The 24,391-nt window shown below is 40.2% G+C and overlaps 1 protein-coding gene across 9 annotated transcripts in view; it reads right to left on the minus strand.

Annotated features, from left to right (window-relative positions):
* The window catches only part of CCDC171 (coiled-coil domain containing 171), a 341,501-nt gene that overhangs the window by 227,553 nt on the left and 89,557 nt on the right, over positions 1-24,391 (minus strand). For all 9 annotated transcript variants that reach the window (XR_011568027.1, XM_070794512.1, XM_070794515.1 and 6 more), the window contains one exon: positions 16,092-16,194. Coding sequence is in view for 8 of the 9 variants with exons in the window: in XM_070794512.1 (XP_070650613.1) it covers positions 16,092-16,194 (103 nt within the window). In the remaining variant the exon portion in view is untranslated. The remainder of the gene's footprint in view (positions 1-16,091; positions 16,195-24,391) is intronic.

Genomic DNA, 24,391 nt, shown 5'->3' on the forward strand with positions numbered 1-24,391 from the left:
TCTGTCCATGGGATTCTCCAGGCAAGAACAGTGGAGCAGGTTGCCCTTTTCTTCTCCAAGGTCAAGTCCGGGTTCACTTTGACAAAGCTTTTCCTTGAATTAGTACCCCACAGAACGGAGTGAGATGGAAGGAAAGGGTCCAAACCTTCCATTTAAATGTTCCCTTTTGAACAATCTGAAAAACTAAATATTTTTACATGACTCAAATAAACCACTGTTTTTCAGGATGGTGTTATCTATCATCTCAGTAACCTACAGTTCCACAGAAGAAACAGTAAAAGAAACACAAACTGGAATCAAGATTGCCGGGAGAAATATCAATAACCTCAGATATGCAGATGACACCACCCTTATGGCAGAAAGTGAAGAGGAACTCAAAAGCCTCTTGATGAAAGTGAAAGTGGAGAGTGAAAAAGTTGGCTTAAAGCTCAACATTCAGAAAATGAAGATCATGGCATCCAGTCCCACCACTTCAAGGGAAATAGATGGGGAAACAGTGGAAACAGTGTCAGACTTTATTTTTCTGGGCTCCAAAATCACTACAGATGGTGACTGTAGCCATGAAATTAAAAGACGTTTACTCCTTGGAAGGAAAGTTATGACCAACCTAGATAGCGTGTTCAAAAGCAGAGATATTACTTTGCCAACAATAGTTCGTCTAGTCAAGGCTATGGTTTTTCCATTGGTCATGTATGGATGTGAGAGTTGGACTGTGAAGAAGGCTGAGCACCGAAGAATTGATGCTTTTGAACTGTGGTGTTGGAGAAGACTCTTGAGAGTCCCTTGGACTGCAAGGAGAGTCCATTCTGAAGGAGATCAGCCCTGGGATTTATTTGGAAGGAATGATGCTAAAGCTGAAACTCCAGTACTTTGGCCACCTCGTGCGAAGTGTTGACTCATTGGAAAAGCCTCTGATGCTGGGAGGGATTGGGGGCAGGAGCAGAAGGGGATGACAGAGGATGAGATGACTGGATGGCATCACTGACTCTATGGACGTGAGTCTGAGTGAACTCCGGGAGTTGGTGATGGACAGGGAGGCCTGGCGTGCTGCGATTCATGGGGTCGCAAAGAGTCGGACACGACTGAGCGACTGAACTGATCTGATCTGAGGTGAGTCTATTTCCTCCACCTTGTCAACCATTCTCTCTACTTAAGTATCCTACAAGACCTCAATTATTAAGAAATAATGGACAGGACTTCCTAGGTGGCTCAGTGGTAAAGAATCTGCCTGTCAATGCAGGAGACACAAGTTTGATCCCTGATCCAGGAAGATCCCACATACCACGTAACAACTAAGCCTATATACCACAACTATTGAGCCTGTGCCCTAGAGCCTGCAAACCACAACTACTGAGCCCACACACCCTAGAGCCCATGCTCTGCAACAAGAGAAGCCCCTGCAATGAGAAGCCCATGTACCACTCACCAGCAGTGGTGAGAAGAGAGAGCTAGAAAGTAACCTAGGAGTGACCCCTGCTCGCCGCAACTAGAAAACAGCCTGTGCAGCACTGAAGACCCAAGAATGCCAAAAATAAATAAATAAATAAAATTATTTTAAAAACAAGAAATGGACAGAATATAAAATAAAAGACTCTATCTACTATAGAACATGAATAGTCATATTCATCCTCAGAATAGAAAAAAAGAAAACAAAACCCTGTTGTTTAATACTGATTTTTAATCATGTAATAAAACACAGAAAATAACATTAAAATGGGTTTTTCACCTGAGAAAATATAAATATTTAATACAATTATGACTAAGAAAATCCCTTTTTCATTCTAAAAGCACTGAATATAAACATTTTGTTGGCAGTTATATTTTACAAGCTCAGACTACATTCCATATATTAACTCATCTTATTTACTGAGATCATAAACATCTTCATTATCTTGCAAACATTGGTTCCCATCCTGGAGTTAAAAAAAAAAAAATGGCTTATAACTTCCCTCACATACAGACAGTATTATGTAAATCCTACTCACCCACCCACTATGTCCCCAGGAAGAGTTCAAAAAATACCTCCTTTACCAAGGTTTAAGAAATGTGTTGGGGGTGGGGAAGGGGCTGAGCATCCTTGATGAGCTCTGTAGCCTGGTGGGCATCTAGGCGCAGTAGCTGGAGAGCCATGGATTAACAGTGGAAAATGATGCCACCAAGCTGGGTTCAGTGAAGATCTTGGAATCTCAAGTGACAAGGTCAAGTGGTGGCCTCAACTTGCAGTGACAAAATGGATATGGTTATCATAACGGGCAGTGGATTCGAAGTAATAAACAAAATGGTTTTACCCACAGAGATCACTAGCATTGGCTACTGATCACAGTATTCCTGGGACTAAAACAGATAGGCGCTCTATTTGAACGTTACTCAACTCGTATAAGTAAAAAAGTTCTCGTATACAAGGTTATTGTTACCATCTTTCTAAATTCCATATATATGCATTAGTATACTGTATTGGTGTTTTTCTTTCTGGCTTACTTCACTCTGTATAATAGGCTCCAGTTTCATCCACCTCATTAGAACTGATTCAAATGTATTCTTTTTTTTTTTTTTTCTTTTTTAAAAGATTTATTTATTTAGTTTTCTATTTTGGCTGTGGTGGGTCTTCGTTGCTGTACAAGGGCTTTCTCTGGTTGCCACCAGTGGGGGCTACTCTTCACTGTGGTTCTTGGACTTCTTGTTGCCATGGCTTCTCTTGTCGCAGCACAGACAAATGTATTCTTTTTAATGGCTGAGTAATACTCCATTGTGTATGTGTACCACAGCTTTCTTATCCATTCATCTGCTGATGGACATCTAGGACTCTGTGGGAGAGGGAGAGGGTGGGACGACTTGGGAGAATGGCATTGAAACATGTATGATATCATACATGAAACGAATCGCCAGTCCAGGTTCGATGCATGATACTGCATTCCTGGGGCTGGTGCACTGGGACGACCCAGAGGGATGGTACGGGGAGGGAGGAGGGAGGAGGATTCAGGATGGGGAACACGTGTATACCTGTGGTGGATTCATGTTGATATATGGCAAAACCAATACAATATTGTAAAGTTTAAAAATAAAATTTAAAAAATACATTAATTAAAAAAAAAAAAGATGAAAAGCCAGAAAAGTTCTGGGTCTGATTACCAGAAGTAGAAGTTAAATCTATACAAAAGACATCTTGGCCCTCAACCAATTCTGACTTGACTTTGTTCACAGACCCAGTGCCAGTAGATCCCCTTTAGGAACCCAAACGATCCTGTGCAAAAAGATCATACTGCAAATCTATCTCCTAGCCTTCCTCCAAGAAACATGCTGGGGAAGGGGAGTTACACATACCTCGGATAACTGGGCATTGGATTGGAACTGACTCTAATTCCTGGAGAGCTAATATGCTACTGTGGTTCACTAGTTAGGAGAGGAGCTTATACAAGAAAGCTTCGGTTAAAGTCTAGCTTCAGTGGGCCCGAGGTGAACCCACACAGTTGTTTTCCCACTTCGGACTGTGTTGTTATCAAAGACAAATGCAGAAACTGGCACAATGCCCATATTAGTTACCTGACCCACAGAATGAGGAGCTAACAGAGGAAAACAGGAAAAAAAGTAAATGGAAGTCACCAAAACTCTGATCTACCCAAATAGTAAATCAAAAGTAAAGCCACATTCCTAGAGAGACTGCAGAGGTTAGTGCCTCTGTGAAAGATGATAAAGGGTGGTGATTCCAACCACATCAGCATTCAACTCATCTATCTGGCTAGTGCAGAGTACAGATGGGTCTTAAGAAATGACAGTGAATTACTGAAAGCATAATCACACATGATTCCAATTACAGCTGCAGTTACAGATGTAGTTTCATTGTTGGAGTAAATCAATCCATTTCCTGGAAACTGGAATGAGGCTATTTCTTCTATCCTTTTAATAAAAACCACCAAAACAGTTTCTTTCTGCTTGCAGGACCAGCAATGTACCCTCACGACCCTACCTCAGAACCACATCAACTCTAGCATAATCCAGTGTATAGAAATCTCCATCAGCTCTCCATTCTGGAAGACATCAAGTGTTCCATTTCATTCTCTACCAAGTTGATGATATTATTCTGACGGCTTGAGTTTAAGCAGGCCAAGTTTGGCAGGTCCTTACAGGCGAATGATAGTATAAGATTTTAGAATTTGGGAAAAAAGCAAGCAATCCTCTACAGATAAGTATTCTCTTGAATATCAGCTTTTGACTCGCTACTGGTCCTTAGCAGACACTGCATTCACACTCCCCAGTTTAGCATGTGACCTGAGTTGCCCACAATGAAATGGTTACTGTCAGATCCACCAACCCCATTAATTTGAGTATTCATGATAGCACTCTATCTCAAAGGAAGGTGGTATATACAAAACTGCTGCTACTGCTAAGTCGCTTCAGTCGTGTCCGACTCTGTGCGACCCCACAGACTGCAGCCCACCAGGCTCCCCCGTCCCTGGGATTCTCCAGGCAAGAACACTGAAGTGAGTTGCCATTTCCTTCTCCAATGCATGAAAGTGAAAAGTGAAAGTGAAGTCGCTCAGTTGTGTCCGACTCTTAGCGACCCCATGGACCACAGCCCACCAGGCTCCTCCGTCCATGGGATTTTCCAGGCAAGAGTACTGGAGTGGGGTGCCATTGCCTTCTCCAATATACAAAACTGGGTTCAAACAAATCCTGCAGGCACAAGCAAGCTGCGTGAATAAGTAATCCAGATTTCCTATTCTTGTTACATTGCTTCTTCTGTCTTAACCTATATCCTGAACCTGTGGACAAGTTCCCGATAACCAGTTGACTAATGTCGGGGGTAGGGGAGCGGGGTGGAGAGAATGGGCTTGTTATATAGATGTTTCTGTATGATATGCTGACATTACTCAAAAGTATTGGACTTCCCTGGTGGTCCAGTGGTTAAGAATCTGCCTGCCAATGCAAGGGACATATCCTCAATCCCTGGTCCAGGAAGATTCCACATGCTGTGAAGCCTATATGCCACAAGTACTGAGTCTGCACTCCAGAGCCGGAGCTCTGCAACAAGAGAAGCCACCATAATACGAAGTCCACACACTGTAACTAAAGAGTAGCCCCCACTAGCTACAACTAGAAAAAGACTTCGTGCAACAATGCAGACTCAGAGTGCAGCCAGAAACTAATTAACTTTAACAAAAAAAAGTAGACAGCTGCATCAAGACAGCCCTATTCAAGGGTGGCCTTGATGGATGGTGATGAAGCAAAAATCCCCCCAGTATGCAAAACTTCAAGTACTGGACTTGACTATCATTTTGTCTGGAATGAGAGATGATCAAAGGCACAAATATACACTAATCTGGAGGTAGTAGCTAGCAGATTGGCTGAATGGTCAGGGACTCCAAAAGATGATAGGAAAACCGGTCCCAAGGTGGTCTGAGCAAGTGTGTGGACAGACCTCTTGAGATGGGCACTATGCCCCGATCAACTGAGGTGGAGGAGGATCTTAATAATCAGGAGAACAAAATGAAGTATTCTGTGGGTGTCAGATCAGATCAGATCAGATCAGTCGCTCAGTCGTGCCCAACTCTTTGCGACCCCATGAATCACAGCACGCCAGGCCTTCCTGTCCATCACCAACTCCCGGAGTTCACTCAGACTCACGTCCATCGAGTCAGTGATGCCATCCAGCCATCTCATCCTCTGTCGTCCCCAATCTTTTCCAATGAGTCAACTCTTTGCATGAGGTGGCCAAAGTACTGGAGTTTCAGCTTTAGCATCATCCTTCCAAAGAAATCCCAGGGCTGATCTCCTTCAGAATGGACTGGTTGTGGGTGTCAGCTAGCATATTTTCCCAGTCACTTTTCTCCCTGCTCATCTTTGTCACCCCTACAACACAGGAGTCACAGCAGCAAGAGTAGAGGGAAGGCATGGGCTTGGCAGCATGGATCTTCACTCACCAAGGCTGTCAGGTTTACAATTCCTGTTAAGTGCCAGCTCTATCGATACCAAAGACAAACACTGAATCCATGATATGCCACCACTCCTGACGCACCAGCCATCTACCTGATGGCAAGTTGATTATATTAAGTCATTTCCATCATGGAATAAGCAATACTCATTCTTACTAGACATTTACTCTAGAAAGGCATTTTCCTTCCCTGATCACAATATTTCTGCTGAAATTGTCATCCACGAATTTACAAAATGTCTTATTCACCATCATGTATCCCACAGCATTGCTTCTGACCAAGGAACTCATTTCATAGCAAATTAAGTACTATGGAAATGGGCTCATTTACATAGAACTCACTGGGTTCAATCCTTGGTCAGGGAACTAAGATCATACATGTCACCATGTGTGACATGGTGTGACCAAAAAAGTTATTTAAACAGTTAATGGACAAACAATCCCACTTCCGTATATCCAAAGGAACTGAAAGCAGAGCCTAGCAGAGATATTTCTATACCCATGTTAATAACAGCACTACTCAAAATAGCCAAGAGATGGAAGCAACCCAAAGGTCCATCAACAGATAAATTGATAGATAAAATGTGACAAATACATAACATTGGAGTCTTGTTGTTGTTCAGTCATTAAGCCATGTCCAACTCTTTGTGACATAATGGACTGCAGCATGCCAGACTTCCCTGTCCTTCACTATCTCCCAAAGACTGCTCAAACTCATGCCCACTGAGTCAGTGATACCATCCAGCCATCTCAGCCTCTGTCACCTCTTTCTTCCCCTGCCTTCGATCTTTCTCAGCATCCAGGTCTTCTCCAATGAGTCGGTTCTTCCTATTATATGGCCAAAGCACTGGAGCTTCTGCTTTGGCATCAGTCTTTCCAATGAATATTCAGGGTTGATTTCCTTTAGGATTGACTGGTCTGATCTCCTTGTAGTCCCAGGGACTCTCAAAAGTCCTTTCTGGTACCATAATTTGAAAGCATCAATTCTTCAGTGCTCAGCCTTCTTTTGGTTCAACTCTCACATGTATACATGACTACTGAGAAAACCATAGCTTTGACTATGGTTGACTGTGGTTTTCTCTATGAACCAAAGCACCTTTGTTGGGAAGGAGATGTCTCCACTTTTTAATACACTGTTTAGGTTTGTCATAGCTTTTCTTCCAAGGAGCAAGTGTCTTAATTTCATGGCCACAGTCACTATCTGCAGTGATTCTGGAGCCCAAGAACATAAAAGCTGTCACTCTTTCCACTTTTTCCCCTTCTATTTGCCATGAAATGATGGGGCTGGATGCCATGATCTTAGTTTTTTGGATGCTGAGTTTCGAGCCAGTTTTTTCATTCTCCTCTTTCACCCTCATCCAGAGGCTCTTTAGTTCCTCTTTGCCTTCTGTCATTGGAGTGGTATCATCTATATATCTGAAGTTGTTTATATTTCTCCTAGCAATCTTGATTCCAGCTTGTGCTCGATCCAGCCCAGCTTTCCCATGATGTACTCTGCACAGAAGTTAAATAAGCAGGGTGACAATATACAGCCTAGTCATACTCCTTTCCCAATTTTGAACCAGACTGCTGGTCCATGTCTGATTCTAAATGTTGCTACTTGATCCACATACAGGTTTCTCAGGAGACAGGTAAGGTGGTCTGGTATTTCCATCTCTTTAAGAATTTTTCATAGTTTGTTGTGATCCAAACAGTCAAAAGCTTTAGAGTAGTCAATGAAGCAGGATATGCTTTTCTAGAATTCCTTTGCTTTCTCTATGATCCAACAAGTGTTGGCAATTTGATCTCTGGTTCCTCTGCCTTTTCTAAACCCAGCATGTACATCTGTAAGTTCTTGGTTCATGTACTACTAAAGCCTAGGTTGAAGGAGTTTGAGCATAACCTTGCTAGCATGTGAAATGAATGCAACTATATGGTAGTTTGTATATTCTCTGGCACTGTCCTTCTTTGGCACTGGAATGAAAACTGACCTTTGCCAATACTGTGGCCACTGCTGAGTTTTCCAAATCTGCTGACAGATTGGGTGCAGCACTTTAACAGCATCATCTTTTAGGATTTTAAATAACTCAGCTGGAATTCCATCACCTCCACTAGCTTTATTTGTACTAATGCTTTCTAAGGCCCCCTTGACTTCACACCGGGATGTCTGGCTCTAGGTAAGTGGCTGCACCATCATGGTTATCCAGGTCATTAAGACCTTCTTTGTATAGTTCTGTGTATTCTTGCCACCTCTTCTTAATCTCTTCTGCCTCTGTTGGACAATGGAGTATTATTCAGCCTTAAAAAGGAATTCCTGTCACATGCCATAATATGGATGAAACTGGAGGATATTTTGCTAAGTAAAACAAGTCAATCATGAAAAGATAATATATGATTTCAATATAAGAGATATCTAAAGTAGTCAAATTCAGAGAAACAGAAAGTAACATGATGGTTATGAGGGACTTGCTGGCCAGAGAAAAGCTGGTAGTTACTTTTATGAGCTTCCCTGGTGGCTCAGTCTGTAAAGAATCTTCCTGCAATGTGGGAGTAGAAGACCTGGGTTTGACCCCTGGGTTGATGAGATCCCCTGGAGGCAGGCATGGCAATCCACTCCAGTATTCTTGCCTGAAGAATCCCCATGAACAAAGAAGCATGGCAGCTACAGTCCATGGGGTCACAAAAGAGTCAGACACGACCGAGCAACTAAGCATAGCACAGAAAAATTTTATGTGTAAACTTGACTGGGCTACAGGCCCAGATATTCAGTTAAAAATTATTTCTGGGTGTGTCTATGAGGCTATTTCTGGACGAGACTGACATTTGCATCAGCAGACTGAGTAAAGCGGACAGCCCTCCCCAATGTGGGTGGGCCTCACCCACTCCACTGAAGGCCCAAATAGAACAAAAGGCGAAGTAAGAAAGGATTCTTTCTGTCCACCTGACCACCTTCAAGCTGGAAATCAGTCTTCTCCTGCCTTTGGACTCAGATTCAGACTGGAACTTACACCATCAGGTCTCCTGTTTCTCAGGCCTTCGGAGTCAGACTGGCTCTCCTGGGTCCCCTATTTCTCAGTCACCTTAATTGTGTGATTAGTTAGTGAGCACACTGACTGTTAGAAATGTTGAGCCCTCTTACTGCGGTCGCTCCCTTGGATTTCACAAATCAAAGCTTTGAGCATGATAAAGTAGGACAAGCTTGGTTTGTAAACCTCAGTGAACTGGGAGGTAAGGGGAGTAAGCAAGAAGACACTGGCAAATGACACCAAAGGAGACCTGTGTGCTGCTCTTACAGACATCCTCAGTCTCTCAGTAACCCATGAGCCTCTAATTAAAAGGTGCCAGCCACAAGGATCCTGAGGACAAGTAAAAGTCTCAAGAAGATACTAGATCTAGGCAAAAGGAGAGATGAGAGGAAAGTACCACGTGACGTCCTGATTTTCTTAAGAATAGTCCCTGAAGCTGCCCGACTCCTGGGTGATATATACATACCTAAAGGCACCATATGTTCTTGCTATTATTTCCTAGGGCCCTTCAGCCTCTCCTAGTAGAAAGCAAAAGGATACTTCTGGAGTATTACAAATGATTTCCTCAAGGAAGGAAAGGTTGAAGAAGGTTGGAGGGGCTTTTGTCTCAGTCTACACAAAAGCCAAGCTGCCTGAGGAGGATTCAAGAATGAATTAGAACAAAAACTTTCTTTCATGAACCTAATGAAGGAAAAGTCACATTCTAGAGGTGAAACCGTAAAACCATAGTAGGAAGCAACACTTGAGGCAGAAAGACTACATGGGTTCAAAGTCGGAAAGGACTTCTCCCTTATACACACTAAGCATTTCTATCGGAAAAAAAATGAGTTAGGAGTAGCTGTTGTATAGCAATTTCAGCAGAAAGTAGAAGGCAGAAATAGGAAATAAATGTCCATGATTGATTAAATTGAGGTCATCTTATCTAATAATAGTAAGCAATCAAGGTGGCATTTCCATAAGGCATGAAAGACGGTGACGTCATTTCCACTGAAGATAGAAAGTCAGTCTTCTTGGCGACTCTTTATGAACTGCTACCCAAAAAGCTGCTAAAATCTTGAAAGAGATTCCATGACTACCTTTATAACCTCAAAAATTATCGTTTAAAATACAATATTGACCTACTGTTAACTCATTCATGCTTTTATTCATTGAAAAAATATTTGAGTGCTTCCTTTGTGCCAAGTATTGTCTACCTGCTTAAAACTCTTTAGTAAATGAAAGAGACAAAGATCCTTGCCCTCATGGAGCTTGGATATTGAGATGGTTGATTTTATTGCCAACTTGACCGGGCTAAAGGATGCCCAGAAAACCAGTAAATCACTTTTGGATGTGTCCATGAGAGTGTTTCTGGGACATATTAGCATTTGAATCAGTAGACTAAGTAAAGAAGATGTGCCCTCACCAACGTGGGTAGGGGAGGCAATATCCAATCTGTTGACTTCCCTTACCTACCCCCCACTCTTAGCCCTCTCCTCCTCCAATCCCAAAGAACAAAAGGAAAGAACGGAAAATTCTCTTTTTTCCTAAACTGAGACTTCCATCTTTTCCTGCCCTCAGACATCCTACTCCTGGTTCCTGGACCCCCAGGAACCCCCAGTTTCTCAGGCCTTCAGACTCACATTGAATTATATTACTGCCTTTCCTGGTCCTTCAGCTTGCAGAGGAAAGATCACAAGATTTCCTAGCCTCTATAACCATGTGTGCAAACTCCAATATCTCAACTCTTGTGTGTATCTATATAATCTTATTGGTTCTATTTTTCCAGAGAACCTTGACAATACAGATATAATAAAAAATGTACCACATAGTCTGGCAGAAATGCTTAACAGTAATAAGTGCCATGGGGAAAAAAGGGAGAGAGGTAGGGAGGAACAAATTATTTAGTCATCTTTGTGTAGCTGAACCCAGGGTTGACACAGTAGGCAATCATAATTGTTCAGGCTCTTCCACAAAATGTTGAGCAATAAAGTTTATTAATAATATCCCTCTTGGTTAAGTGGCAAAATTCCAACTTGAGCTGGTATGGACAGAAAGAGAGTCCATTATGGTTATAGAGGGCTATTTGATGGAAGCCAAGAGCAAGAATAAAATCAAGTTCAGAGCAGGTATGTAAATAGTCAAGTATCAAAGGGAAGAACTGGCATAGTCAGAAGAGTTCACTGGGAAAAAAATTTAATGAAGATTTTACAGAAATGTAAGCAGGTTAAGAGAACAAAAAGGATATGATGTGATACCACAAACCAGCAAGAAAGAAGTTCAGTTCAGTTCAGTTCAGTCGCTCAGTCGTGTCCGACTCTTGGCGACCCCATGAATTGTAGCACGCCAGGCCTCCCTGTCATCAGCAACTCCCAGAGTTCACCCAAACTCATGTCCATCGAGTCAGTGATGCCATCCAGCCATCTCATCCTCTGTTGTCCCCTTCTCCTCCTGCCCCCAATCCCTCCCAGAATCAGAGTCTTTTCTAATGAGTCAACTCTTTGCACAAAGTGGCCAAAGTATTGGAGTTTCAGCTTTAGCATCAGTCCTTCCAAAGAACACCCAAACAGGAGATGGCAAGAGTGAACATCGACATTCTAGGAACCAGCAAACTAAAATGGACTGGAATGGGTGAATTTAACTCAGATGACCATTATATCTACTACTGCGGGCAGGAATCCCTCAGAACAAATGGAGTAGCCATCATGGTCAATGAAAGAGTCTGAAATGCAGTACTTGGATGCAATCTCAAAAATGACAGAATGATCTCTGTTCATTTCCAAGGCAAACCATTCAATATCACAGTAATCCAAGTCTATGCCCCAAACAGTAATGCTGAAGAGGCTGAAGTTGAACAGTTCTATGAAGACCTATAAGACCTTTTAGAACTAACACCCAAAAAAGATGTCCTTTTCATTATAGGGGACTGGAATGCAAAAGTAGGAAGTCAAGAAACACCTGAGGTAATAGGTAAATTCAGAGAAGGCAATGGCACCCCACTCCAGTACTCTTGCCTGGGAAATCCCATGGATGGAGGAGCCTGGTGGGCTGCAGTCCATGGGGTCGCTGAGAGTGGGACACGACTGAGCGACTTCATTTTCACTTTTCCCTTTCATGCATTGGAGAAGGAAATGGCAACCCACTCCAGTGTTCTTGCCTGGAGAATCCCAGGGACGGGGGAGCCTGGTGGGCTGCCGTCTGTGGGGTCGCACAGAGTCGGACATGACTGAAGTGACATAGCAGCAGCAGCAGCAACAGGTAAATTTGGCCTTGGAATATGGAATAAAGCAGGGCAAAGGCTAATAGAGTTTTGCAAAGAGAACGCACTGGTCATAGCAAACACCCTCTTCCAACAACACAAGAGAAGACTTTACACATGGACATCACCAGATGGTCAACACCAAAATCAGACTGATTATATTCTTTGCAGCCAAAGATGGAGAAGCTCTATACAGTCAGCCAAAACAAGACCGGGAGCTGACTGTGGCTCAGATCATGAACTCCTTATTGCCAAATTCAGACTTAAACTGAAGAAAGTAGGGAAAACCACTAGACCATTCAGGTATGACCTAAATCAAATTCCTTATGATTATACAGTGGAAATGAGAAATAGATTTAAGGGACTAAGTCTGATAGATAGAGTGCCTGATGAACCATGGACGGAGGTTCATGACACTATACAGAAGACAGGGATCAAGCCCATCCCCATGGAAAAGTAATGCAAAAAAGCAAATGGCTGTCTGAGGAGGCCTTACAAATAGCTGTAAAAAGAAGAGAAGCAAAGATAAAAGGAAAGATATAAGCATCTGAATGCAGAGTTCCAAAGAATAGCAAGGAGAGATAAGAAAGCCTTCCTCAGTGATCAGTACAAAGAAATAAAGGAAAACAACAGAATGGGAAAAACTAGAGATCTCTTTAAGAAAATTAGAGATACCAAGGGAACATTTCATGCAAAGATGGGCTTGATAAAGGACAGAAATGGTATGGACCTAACAGAAGCAGAAGATATTAAGAAGAGGTGGTAAGAATACACAGAAGAACTGTACAAAAAAGAGCTTCATGACCAAGATAATCACGACGGTGTGATCACTGACCTAGAGCCAGACATCCTGGAATGTGAAGTCAAGTGGGCCTTAGAAAGCATCACTACAAACAAAGCTAGTAGAGGTGATGGAATTCTAGTTGAGCTATTTCAAATCCTGGAAGATGATGCTGTGAAAGTGCTGCACTCAATATGCCAGCAAATTTGGAAAACTCAGCAGTGGCCACACGCCTGGAAAAGGTCAGTTTTCATTCCAATCCCAAAGAAAGGCAATGCCAAAGAATGCTCAAACTACCGCACAATTGCACTCATCTCACACGCTAGTAAAGTCATGCTCAAAATTCTCCAAGCCAGGCTTCAGCAATACGTGAACCGTGAATTTTCAGATGTTCAAGCTGGTTTTAGAAAAGGCAGAGGAACCAGAGATCAAATTGCCAACATCCGCTGGATCATGGAAAAAGGAAGAGAGTTCCATAAAAACATCTATTTCTGCTTTATTGACTATGCCAAAGTCTTTGACTGTGTGGATCACAATAAACTGTGGAAAATTCTGAAAGAGATGGGAATACCAGACCACCTGACCTGCCTCTTGAGAAATCTGTATGCAGATTCAGGAAGCAACAGGTAGAACTGGACTTGGAACAACAGACTGGTTCCAAATAGGAAAAGGAGTTCGTCAAGGCTGTATATTGTCACCCTGCTTATTTAACTTATATGCAGAGTACATCATGAGAAACGCTGGACTGGAAGAAGCACAAGCTGGAATCAAGACTGCTGGGAGAAATATCAATCACCTCAGATATGCAGATGACACCACCCTTATGGCAGAAAGTGAAGAGGAACTCAAAAGCCTCTTGATGAAAGTGAAAGAGGAGAGTGAAAAAGTTGGCTTAAATCCCAACATTCAGAAAATGAAGATCATGGCATCTGGTCCCATCACTTCATGGGAAATAGATGGGGAAACAGTGTCAGACTTTATTTTTGGGGGCTCCAAAATCACTGGAGATGGTGACTGCAGCCATGAAATTAAAAGACGCTTACTCCTTGGAAGGCAAGTTATGACCAACCTAGATAGCATATTCAAAAGCAGAGACATTACTTTGCCAACAAAGGTCCGTCTAGTCAAGGCTATGGTTTTCCCAGTGGTCATGTATGGATGTGAGAGTTGGACTGTGAAGAAAGCTGAGCGCCCAAGAATTGATGCTTTTGAAGTGTGGTGTTGGAGAAGACTGTTGAGAGTCCCTTGGACTGCAAGGAGATCCAACCAGTCCATTCTAAAGACTGGAAAAGCAATACTAATACCAAGAGACGCCTACAGGGTCAAGTGGAGGTAAGCTATCATCATAGACAAACACAAACCACAGCTGTGGGAGAGAACCCGCTTGACAGGAGCCATAGCCACCAAAAATGAAACCACTGCCAGAAACACACTGGAGGGAGTGGGGGAAATAAACACCATGACATTCTCTGCTTTCCCTTCTTCCTCCACCCTCTTAATCTCCTGCTGGTGCATCGACAATCCAAATCCAACCCCCAAGCCAGAGGGCAAAGGAGCCCCGATCATGCAGTCCACAGAGGTCAGCCTCCAGAATGCAAAACAGAGACCAGAGGAGAATGAATAACCAGCATAATATGGAAAAAAAGACCACTATAACAGAACAGAAATCACAAATTCAGCACACAATCAATCCCTTTCCCAGGAACAAGAAATTAAAAAAGATGGTCACTGAAAGATGAGAATAAAAAGAAAAACTTTATTAGAAGACAATTCTTTTTCTATAGGTTTAGTAATAACTTATGAGTTTCTTTGTTATCCACTATTTAACTTTAAACCTCAAAGGAGACATGACCTCATTATTCTTAGGCTTTCTAATTCAACTCTGCACATTGAAGCATTAAGATATGATAATAATTTTACAATCTTAAAGATCCTTAAAACCATTAAGCAATGACACATATGAATAATAAAACACTATCACTGAAAAAGAAAATTTTATTCCTCAAAGCTTTAGCAAATACAATTGAAAACTGGATTTTTTTAATGTCACTTTTATACACCTTGATTTTACAGTGACAAACAATGAAATACTAATGCTTTTGGAAAAAGTTTAAATAAAAACAAAGAAAGTTAAAAATAGATAACAGCAAATCTCACTCAATTTCTAATGGCTCACCAGCAGAAATCTGCAGATTCATAATGTGAAATGGGCCTTGATCATATTTTTCTGCTTTTATAAGGACAACAAACTTTTCTGAATTTAAGGGTTTCCTAAAGAACTTATTTGTCAAATATGCTTGATTCCTTTAGAACAGTCTTGAAGCTATTTTAAGGTGTAAGGAATTGAATTTTACATGCTTTTTTGAAAAATATAGTTGAGTCAGAAAGCAACTAAATAATTTGAGGCTGACAGTATGCCAAAAGAAAACTGAGGTAGAGAAGTGAAAATACGTAAGTCAAAGCCACTATAGTACACATAAGGGCACACACACACACAAATTAAGGAAGCAGAAATCATGGAATGGCGAGCATTCATTAGCAACTAATGCTTTTCGCTTGATACCAAAATATGCCTACCCGATATACAATCTTTATAGTTCTCTATCATATTAAGTGGGCTAATACTAAAACCAAAGCGTTTTACCAAAGCACTCTATCTGGAGAGTATGTGCACTGTGGTAGGAAATGAAGGAGAAAACCAGACTGGAGAGCAGCGGTGAAGAATATGCACTGTTACAGCCTGTGTCCTACATAACCTTTTGAATACATGACCTTTAAGTTGCTGAAGGTTGCCTCAGAATTTGGCTCGGTTTGATGGAAACATCTGTTCCCCTTGCAGGTATACTGTATGGACTTTCTTCTCAGTTGGATTCAGAACACAGCAAGTGAGCCCTTGTCTGTCCAATCACACAGACACCAACACTTGTAAATCAAGTTCAGGTAGGACAGCAGCAGGTCCACAGTCCGTCACCCTTTCGCAGCCAGCTAGGCCAACTGACCGCTGTGAGAACTGCTCTTATCATGTCATCAAATCAAAACATGTTGAGATGAGGGACTGTAAGAGGCATCTGCAGAATTCCCAAAATGTAGGGACTTTGGAACATTGACAGATGCATCTGTCATTTTATACCTTCAACTAACCTGATGTCCACTGGCCCGACACAGAAAAGCTGTCCAGGATCGATTCCAATTCTTTCACGTTATTTTCACATGTCTCCACTAGAAAAGCCTGGTGCTTCTTAGCCTTTTAATTGAGAAAAAAAATTACACATAATAAGGTCACGCATTATAAGAGTTGCAGATTTTTTGTGTGAATACATAAAGCACAATTAAGTATAAATGAGCTAATAATTACTCCATTCAAATCTATTATTAATAAACCTCTCTCTTAACCATTTCTTTTACTTGGCCTAATGCAACAATGTGTAAGGTCTCAATAACAACTGACTGAGGCCTCAGTGCCTGGCACTATTCTCAGTACTCTAACATAGCAATTCTTTCTATCATCACAGCAAATCTATGAGGGAAGGGCCATCATTATCTCATTTTACAGATAAGGAAATGGAGACACAGAGAAATTGAGGAAAATTTTAAAAGATTATACTGCAGTCATGTAGCAAATTGCCAGATAGTGGTCAAAAGTGAATGCAGTATGACAAATTAGAAGGAACTGTAGCAGACTACTCAAGAGCTGATGGCAGCTTAGATTAGGGTCTTGGCAGAGAAAAGGGTGTGTGGGAGTATAAGCACTGAAGGATGTTGAAGGGGTGCATACTTAGAAGATAGAATGGCCAACCTTGGTAACACTGCATTGGGTTAGATTACATTGACTGGATTGGGTTGGATTCGATTGGACTGGATGAGGAAATGCTCAGATAAAATGAGAAGTCAAGACTGATCCCAAGGTTTCAGACTAGAACTGGGTGGACTTCAGCAGCTGAGTAAGAACCATGGAAGTAGAGGTGGTCTTATTTTGGCTGTTTCTGCTTATTTACTTGTTTGTTTCTGGTGGGTAATGTTAATCATAAATTCTGTTTAGATCATATTCCAGTAAAGCACTTTTAAAAGACTCCCAGCACCAGTAGACTACGTGGCAAATAACTGACCCTAAATATATTTGAATTAAAAAATAATAAATAAAGTAAAAACTATGAGAGGCAGCTGGATGCAATGGTATAAAGCTCAGAAGAGAAGTCAAACATAGGCTTGAGAATCATCTAGGGATGTGAAGCTTGCCATGAGAGTGTCTGACAGGATGCGAAAAGAGTCTAGGATAGAGCCTAAGGAACTCAGGAATTTAATACTTGGAAAAGAAAAAGGCAGCAAAAAAGACTGGAAAAGGAGGAAGAGAAACAGAAGAAGATAAAGTCATGAAAACCAAAATAAAAGAACATTTCAAGGATAGAGATATGTCCAATGTCACAGAATATTCAAGAAAAACGGAGACTAACATGTTCCATGTTCACCGGACATGGAAGACATTGGTGTCTGTGATGAAGTCTGCTGTAACTCATATTAGAACAGGTCAAAAAGGAATAAGCCTGCAATTTTTTTTGTCTTAGTGACATATAAGAAATAGAAACAGGAAGTTTAGACAAAACACTTTTGGTAACAAGAGAAGGGGAGATAAAGAAAAAGGGCAGTATTGGAAACAAGAGTGGGATTGGATAAGAGTTTGGATTTTTTTTAATAAGTGAGAAAAAGCATTTTTAAAATCTGATGATACAGAGGCAACAGTGAGGCATGCAACAGAAGAAATGGGAGAATAGATATTATAGGACAAAATTCATCGTTAAAATACACAAAACTAACAATCCTTTCTTTGGACATCAGTTCAATTATCACTTTTTTGGAAAAGCTATCTTTTACTCCTTGACTATGTCAATTAACCCTACTAGATTCTTCTCAGCACTTATCAGAGTTATGATTCCCCTTTTTTTGAGAGGTCTTCTGCTAATGTCTATCTCATTGAAAACAAGCTCCATGAAAGTAGGAAATACGGTCTTTTATTTTTTGCCCTTATCAATGCATCCCACAGACCCAGACAATACTGAGTATATACAATAAGAGTTAAATATCATATTTAACATGCTAAAACATGCTATCAACAGAAGATTGTTAAATCAATTAGGGTTCAACAAAGACTTCAAATAAAAAAAGTTCTATTACACTAATATACTAAAATGGAAGATCTCTAAGCAATACTGTTGAGTTAAAAACAAAAGAGGAGGTGGAAAATGTATGTTCTACAATAAAATGGAAACAGTGGAAATAAAGCGGAAACAGTGGCTGACTTTATTTTTTGGGGCTCCAAAATCACTGTAGATGGTGACTGCAGCCATGAAATTAAAAGACGCTTACTCCTTGGAAGGAAAGTTATGACCAACCTAGATAGCATATTCAAAAGCAGAGACATTACTTTGCCAACAAAGGTCCGTCTAGTCAAGGCTATGGTTTTTCCAGTGGTCATGTATGGATGTGAGAGTTGGACTATAAAGAAAGCTGAGCACTGAAGAATTGATGCTTTTGAAGTGTGGTGTTGGAGAAGACTCTTGAGAGTCCCTTGGACTGCAAGGAGATCCAACCAGTCCGGCCTAAAGGAGATCAGTCCTGGGTGTTCATTGGAAGGACTGATGTTGAGGCTGAAGCTCCAATATTTTGGCCACCTGATGCAGAGAGCTGACTCATTTGAAAGGACCCTGATGCTGGGAAAGATTGAGGGCAGGAGGAGAAGGGGACGACAGAGGATGAGATGGCTGGATGGCATCACCGACTCAATGGACATGGGTTTGGGTGGACTCTGGGAGTTGGTGATGGAGAGGGAGGCCTAGAGTGCTGCTGTTCATGGGATTGCAAAGAGTCAGACACGACTAAGGAACTGAATTGAACTGAACTGAACAATAAAATACCTGATTTAATGTCTGACTGAAAGCCCCTGAATTGAGATGTAAAACCAAACCAACAAAAACAAAACAAACTCAGACTTCAAGTTTTCTCCATTAGCATACCATTAATAACATGCTTTTTAATGTTGTCATATTATACAAATCTTAATATATAATTTTATATATAAAATTATATTTTGTATAATAAAAATGATTTATGTTAAATATTTAGTAAATATGCTGCTGCTAAGTCACTTCAGTCATGTCCGACTCTGTGCGAACCCATAGACGGCAGCCCACCAGGCTCCCCCATCCCTGGGATTCTCCAGGCAAGAACACTGGAGTGAGTTGCCATTTCCTTCTCCAATGCATGAAAGTGAAAAGTGAAAGTGAAGTCGTTCAGTTGTGTCCGACCCTCAGCGACCCCATGGACTGCAGCCTACCAGGCTCCTCTGTCCATGGGATTTTCCAGGCAAGAGTACTGGAGTGGGGTGCCATTGCCTTCCCCAATATATTAAATATATTCAATTCTAAATTCAAATGGGATTATAGTATACATACTATTATACAACTTATTTTTCCATTCACAGTATGTTTCTAACATCCTTTCCACATCACATTTCTTCAGTTGCATAGCATTCCATTGTTTAGATGAATTAACTTATCCATAGTATCATTAATGAATTTAACCAGTCCCCTACTGCTAAGATTTATAGGTTATTTGCATTTTTCCTATTAATGACAATACTATAAATCCTTACATGTATACTTGTACATCTTAGAATGCATTCAAGTATATCTACTCAGTAAACTCCTAGAAACAGGTTTGATAAGTAAACAGTATGTACAACTATTTTCAGATAATTGTTACCAAATTGCTTTTTAAAGTCCTACTGGTATAAATCACCATGAAAAGCTTAAGTGTTTACTTCCCCATACAAGGTAAGCATCATCAACTTCTTTACTGTCCATTTCTTTAATTTTAAATAAGATTAACCATCCTTTCATATCTTTATCAGTAACTTGTATTTCTTTTTCTGTGAACTGCCTTTTCATGTACCCATTTCTATATTACACTGTACACATTTTCCTTAGTGATTTATTACAGTCCTTTGTAAATTATGAAAATGATTGCTTTGTCACACACATTGCAAATCATTATTGCCAATTTGTCATTTGCCTTTTGACTATATTCTTAGAAACAAAATGTTCCAACTTCTCCAGGTGTTCTCTAAAACTTGTTATTGTCCAGTTTTTAAATTGCAGTCATGTGAATGAGTGTAAAGAGTCATCTCATTGTTGTTTTGATTTGCATATCCCCGACTAATGGTTTTTGAACATTTTTTAACATGCTTACTGACCATTTGTACATCTTCTTTGAAGAAATGTCCATTTAAACCTTTAGCATATTTTTCATTGTTATTTCTCTATTATTCTGAATACACGGTCTTTATCAGTCACTTGATTTGCAAAAATTTTCTAGCACTTTGTGACTGTATTTTCACCTTCTATCTTCTGAAGCACAGAAGTATTTAATTTTGGTGAAGTACAATGCATCTATTTTTCGTCACTTGAGCTTTTGCTGTGGCTCCTAAGAAAGCACTGCCTAAGATTTTTGTAGTTTTAGCTCTTCTATTAGGGTCCATGAACCATTCAACTTTTGTGCAGGGGTCCAAATTCACTCTTTGGCTTGTGGATACCCCGTTCTTTCACCACCATTTGTTGAAAAATGCTATTCTTTCTCCCACTGAATTAACTTGGTATCCTTTTCAAAAACAATTAAACATAATTATAGGAGTTTATTTCTGGATTCTTGATTCTTTTCCATTGATATACATGTCTACATTATACCAATACCACAGTCTTGACTATTATAGCTTTCTTCAGTTCAGTCACTCAGTCATGTTCGACTCTTTGTGACCCCATGGACTGTAGCACCCTAGGCTTCCCTGCCCATCACCAATTCCCAGAGCTTGCTCAAACTCATGTCCATTGAGTCGGTGATGCCATCCAACCATCTCATCCTCTGTCGCCCCCTTCTCTGCCTGCCCTCAATCTTTCTGAGTGTCAGGGTCTTTTCTAATGAGTTGGCTCTTTGCATCAGGTGGCCAAAGTATTGGAGTTTCAGCTTCAACATCAGTCCTTCCAATGAATATTCAGGATTGATTTCCTTTAGGATTGACTGGTTTGATCTCCTTTCAGTTCAAGGGACTATCAAGAGTCTTCTCCAACACCACACTTCAAAAGCATCAATTCTTTTGTGCTCATCTTTCTTTATAGTTCAACTCTCACATCCATATATGACTACCAGAAAAACCATAGCTTTGACTAGATGGACCTTTGTCGGCAAAGTAATGTCTCTGCATTTTAATATGTTGTCTAGGTTGGTCATAGCTTTTCTTCCAAGGAGCAAGCATCTTTTAATTTCATGGCTGCAGTGACTTTGGAGGCCAAGAAAATAAAGTCTCTCACTGTTTCCATTGTTTCCCCATCTATTTGCCATGAAGTGATGGGATCGGATGCCATGATCTTAGTTTTCTGAATGTTGAGCTTTAAGCCAACTTTTTCACTCTCCTCTTTCACTTTCATCAAGAGGCTCTTTAATTCTTCTTCGCTTTCTGCCATAAGGGTGGTGTCATCTGCATATATGAGGTTATTGATATTTTTCCCGGCAATCTTGATTCCAGCTTGTACTTCATCCAGCCCAGTAGATATTTTATTGAGAATTCTTTTGCTTTTTCTAGGATCCAATGGCTGTTGGCAATTTGATCTCTGTTTCCTCTGCCTTTTCTAAATCCAGATTGAACATCTGGAAGTTCTCAGGTCACATACTGCTGAAGCCTAGCTTGAGAATTAGGAGTATTACTTTGCTAGTGTGTGAGATGAGTGCAACTGTGCAGTGGTTTGAACATTCTTTGGCATTGCCTTTCTTTGGGATTGGAATGAAAATTGACCGTTTTCAGTCCTGTGGCCACTGCTGAGTTTTCCAAATTTGTTGGCATATTGAGTGCAGCATTTTAACAGTACAGCTTTATAGTAAGCTTTACAATTGGGAAATGCTACTTCTTCAACTTTATTCTTCTTTTACAAGATTATTTTGGCTATTCTAGTGTTTTTAAGTAATAAAAATTTATCAGTAATTTGCCCTGGGACTTCTAGATTTTATGTCATATATTTCTTACTCCAAGATTATAAAACACTTAAAATTCCTTTATTTCTACTTTTTGATCTTCCTCTTTTATGACTCTTAATGAATTTAGAATTTGATATAAGAAATAAGGCAGGGACTCAGTTATACTGTTTCCTTTTATGTACAGCCAGTTATTTAAGATCTATCAGATAATCTATCTTTATAAGTTGGTTTGGCATACTGTCACACTGTGATTTATAATAAGGAATATATACTATGAATTTTTGAATCAGGTTGTCACTATATGCAAAAGGCCAGCTGAGAATTTGATAGAGACTGCATTGAATCTATATACTGAGGAATGTTATTATCTTAACAAATAACAATATTAACTCTTATGATCCTTGCAATTTTGCTAAACTTGTTTATTAGTTCTAATAGTTGTATGTGTGAATTCCTTATAATTTTCTAATTATAAAATTACCTGATTTGCAAAGAGTTTACTTCTCTCTTTCAAAAATTAATGACTTTTATTTTTCTTGCCTTATTGCTCTGGCTGGAACCACCAGTACAATGTTAGCTAGACATGGTAAAAGTATACATCCTTACCTTGTTCCCGATCCTAGAAAGAAAGCAGCCTTTCACCATCAACTTTGATGTTGGTTATAGGTTTTTCACAGATGCTCTTTCTCATGTTGAGGAAGTTCCTTTCTTGTTATTCTATTTATAATTAGTAGTATTCTAATTTTCTACAGAGATATCTGGCTAATAGTCTCATAATATAGCCAATACAAATTCTATTAAATCTGATAGGTTTATGAGCCAGATTATGATTGAAAAATTTTCCTTTTCATTGCTTTTTATTGAAGCAGAGTTGATTTACAAAATTGTGTTAGTTTCAGGTATACAGCAAAGTGTCCTTTTCTTTTATATCTGACAAATTTTTAACTAATAAATTGTTTTGATTTTATAAATCAAGCCTTCATTCTTCATTCATATAGAGAAAATAGCTGGAACTTTTTAAAAGTGTGGACTGCACTTATATTTAAATTTTGTTCTCAAAGCTGTTAGTTCTCTTAATAGCCTTTTGATAAGCAAGAAATTTCTAGAATAAAAACACAATCTATCAGCTAAATAAAACTGCTAGGTTGAAAACAAAATGCCAAACCAATATAAAAGACCAAGTTTCTAATTTTCGATTAACATGTTTCATTGTGTGACATAAAGAGGAAGTTGAGGTTAAATGTTAAATTGTTGACTGGACAAATTCTGCAATTCTAAACATTCAAACAAGTTTAAAAGACAAAACTAGGATAAAAGAACTCCCTTTTTTTTTTTTGCCTCGGACATAAGTCACAAGAACTCACTTCTTTTTGCCTTAGAATAATTTACATAAAGAGCTTTATTACTGTAGAAATAAAAGTCCCTTACTGCTATGTTGGCTAACCAGATGATATTAAGATGAACATACTGATCAACTCACCATGAATCTAGGACTACTTTAGATGTCATGATGAATCTAAAGCCAGTATAGAAAAGGGACTAAAAATATCAAAATATTCAAAGAAAATGCAGAAAAATTTCTGACTGAAAGACCTTAATGTATTATAAAAGAGTGTTGGGGGCCAGCGTGAGGCACTCTGCCCATGGCAAAGGTCATGAGGAAGGAGGCTCGACATACGCAAAGGCGGGATCGAGCCTCAGGAGTCCCCCTGGAAATCCTCGAGCATCTACCCCCATAACCAGAGCCTGCCTACTTTACTACTTTGTGCTCTCACCTACACCTCTGACTTTACGGGGGGCTGTCCCCCACCACCTCTTTCGGAGAAGGAGTTAACTTAGAGCTCCAGTTAATAATAATTCCTGGGCGTGATAGGAGTGTTTCAACCTACAAACTCCTCTGAAGGGTCTCTAGCCTGCCTGACAGGCTTGTCCGGCCACATGTGATTGCTTACAGCCTCCCAACCGTGAGAGGCACGAGATGCTTAAACCTTCTAAATACAGGTTCCTTAGAAAAGTTAGAAAACCATTAGTATAGTATAGTAGGCTGATTAGAAATTGTATTGGTAAAGGGTTTTTCATTTGTTGAGCCAATGTTTGTTGCTAAGTCTCCACATCCCCTGCCCTTACACACATTAATGAATATATAGAAGAAATAAGTAGTAACCTTTGATATTAATCACGTTAGACCTTAGGCTAAGTAAATTCTTTCCTTAATTAAAACCCACTACACCCTCACCCTATAGGAATGTAACTTTATCTGGTACCTTCAGAAGGTGGAATCTTTTTTAAGAATAATTACCCCTGGAGAAATAAGTGTCCTGGTTGACTGACCGCTGTCACAAGGAGAGGGTCATAAATTGTCAGCAGGCCCCCCGGCCAGAAGATGATGTAACACCCCTAAGACCTCTGTATACATTTGTATG

Source organism: Bos indicus, chromosome 8, assembly GCF_029378745.1.
Source record: "Bos indicus isolate NIAB-ARS_2022 breed Sahiwal x Tharparkar chromosome 8, NIAB-ARS_B.indTharparkar_mat_pri_1.0, whole genome shotgun sequence".
Classification (NCBI taxonomy): Eukaryota; Metazoa; Chordata; class Mammalia; order Artiodactyla; family Bovidae; genus Bos; species Bos indicus.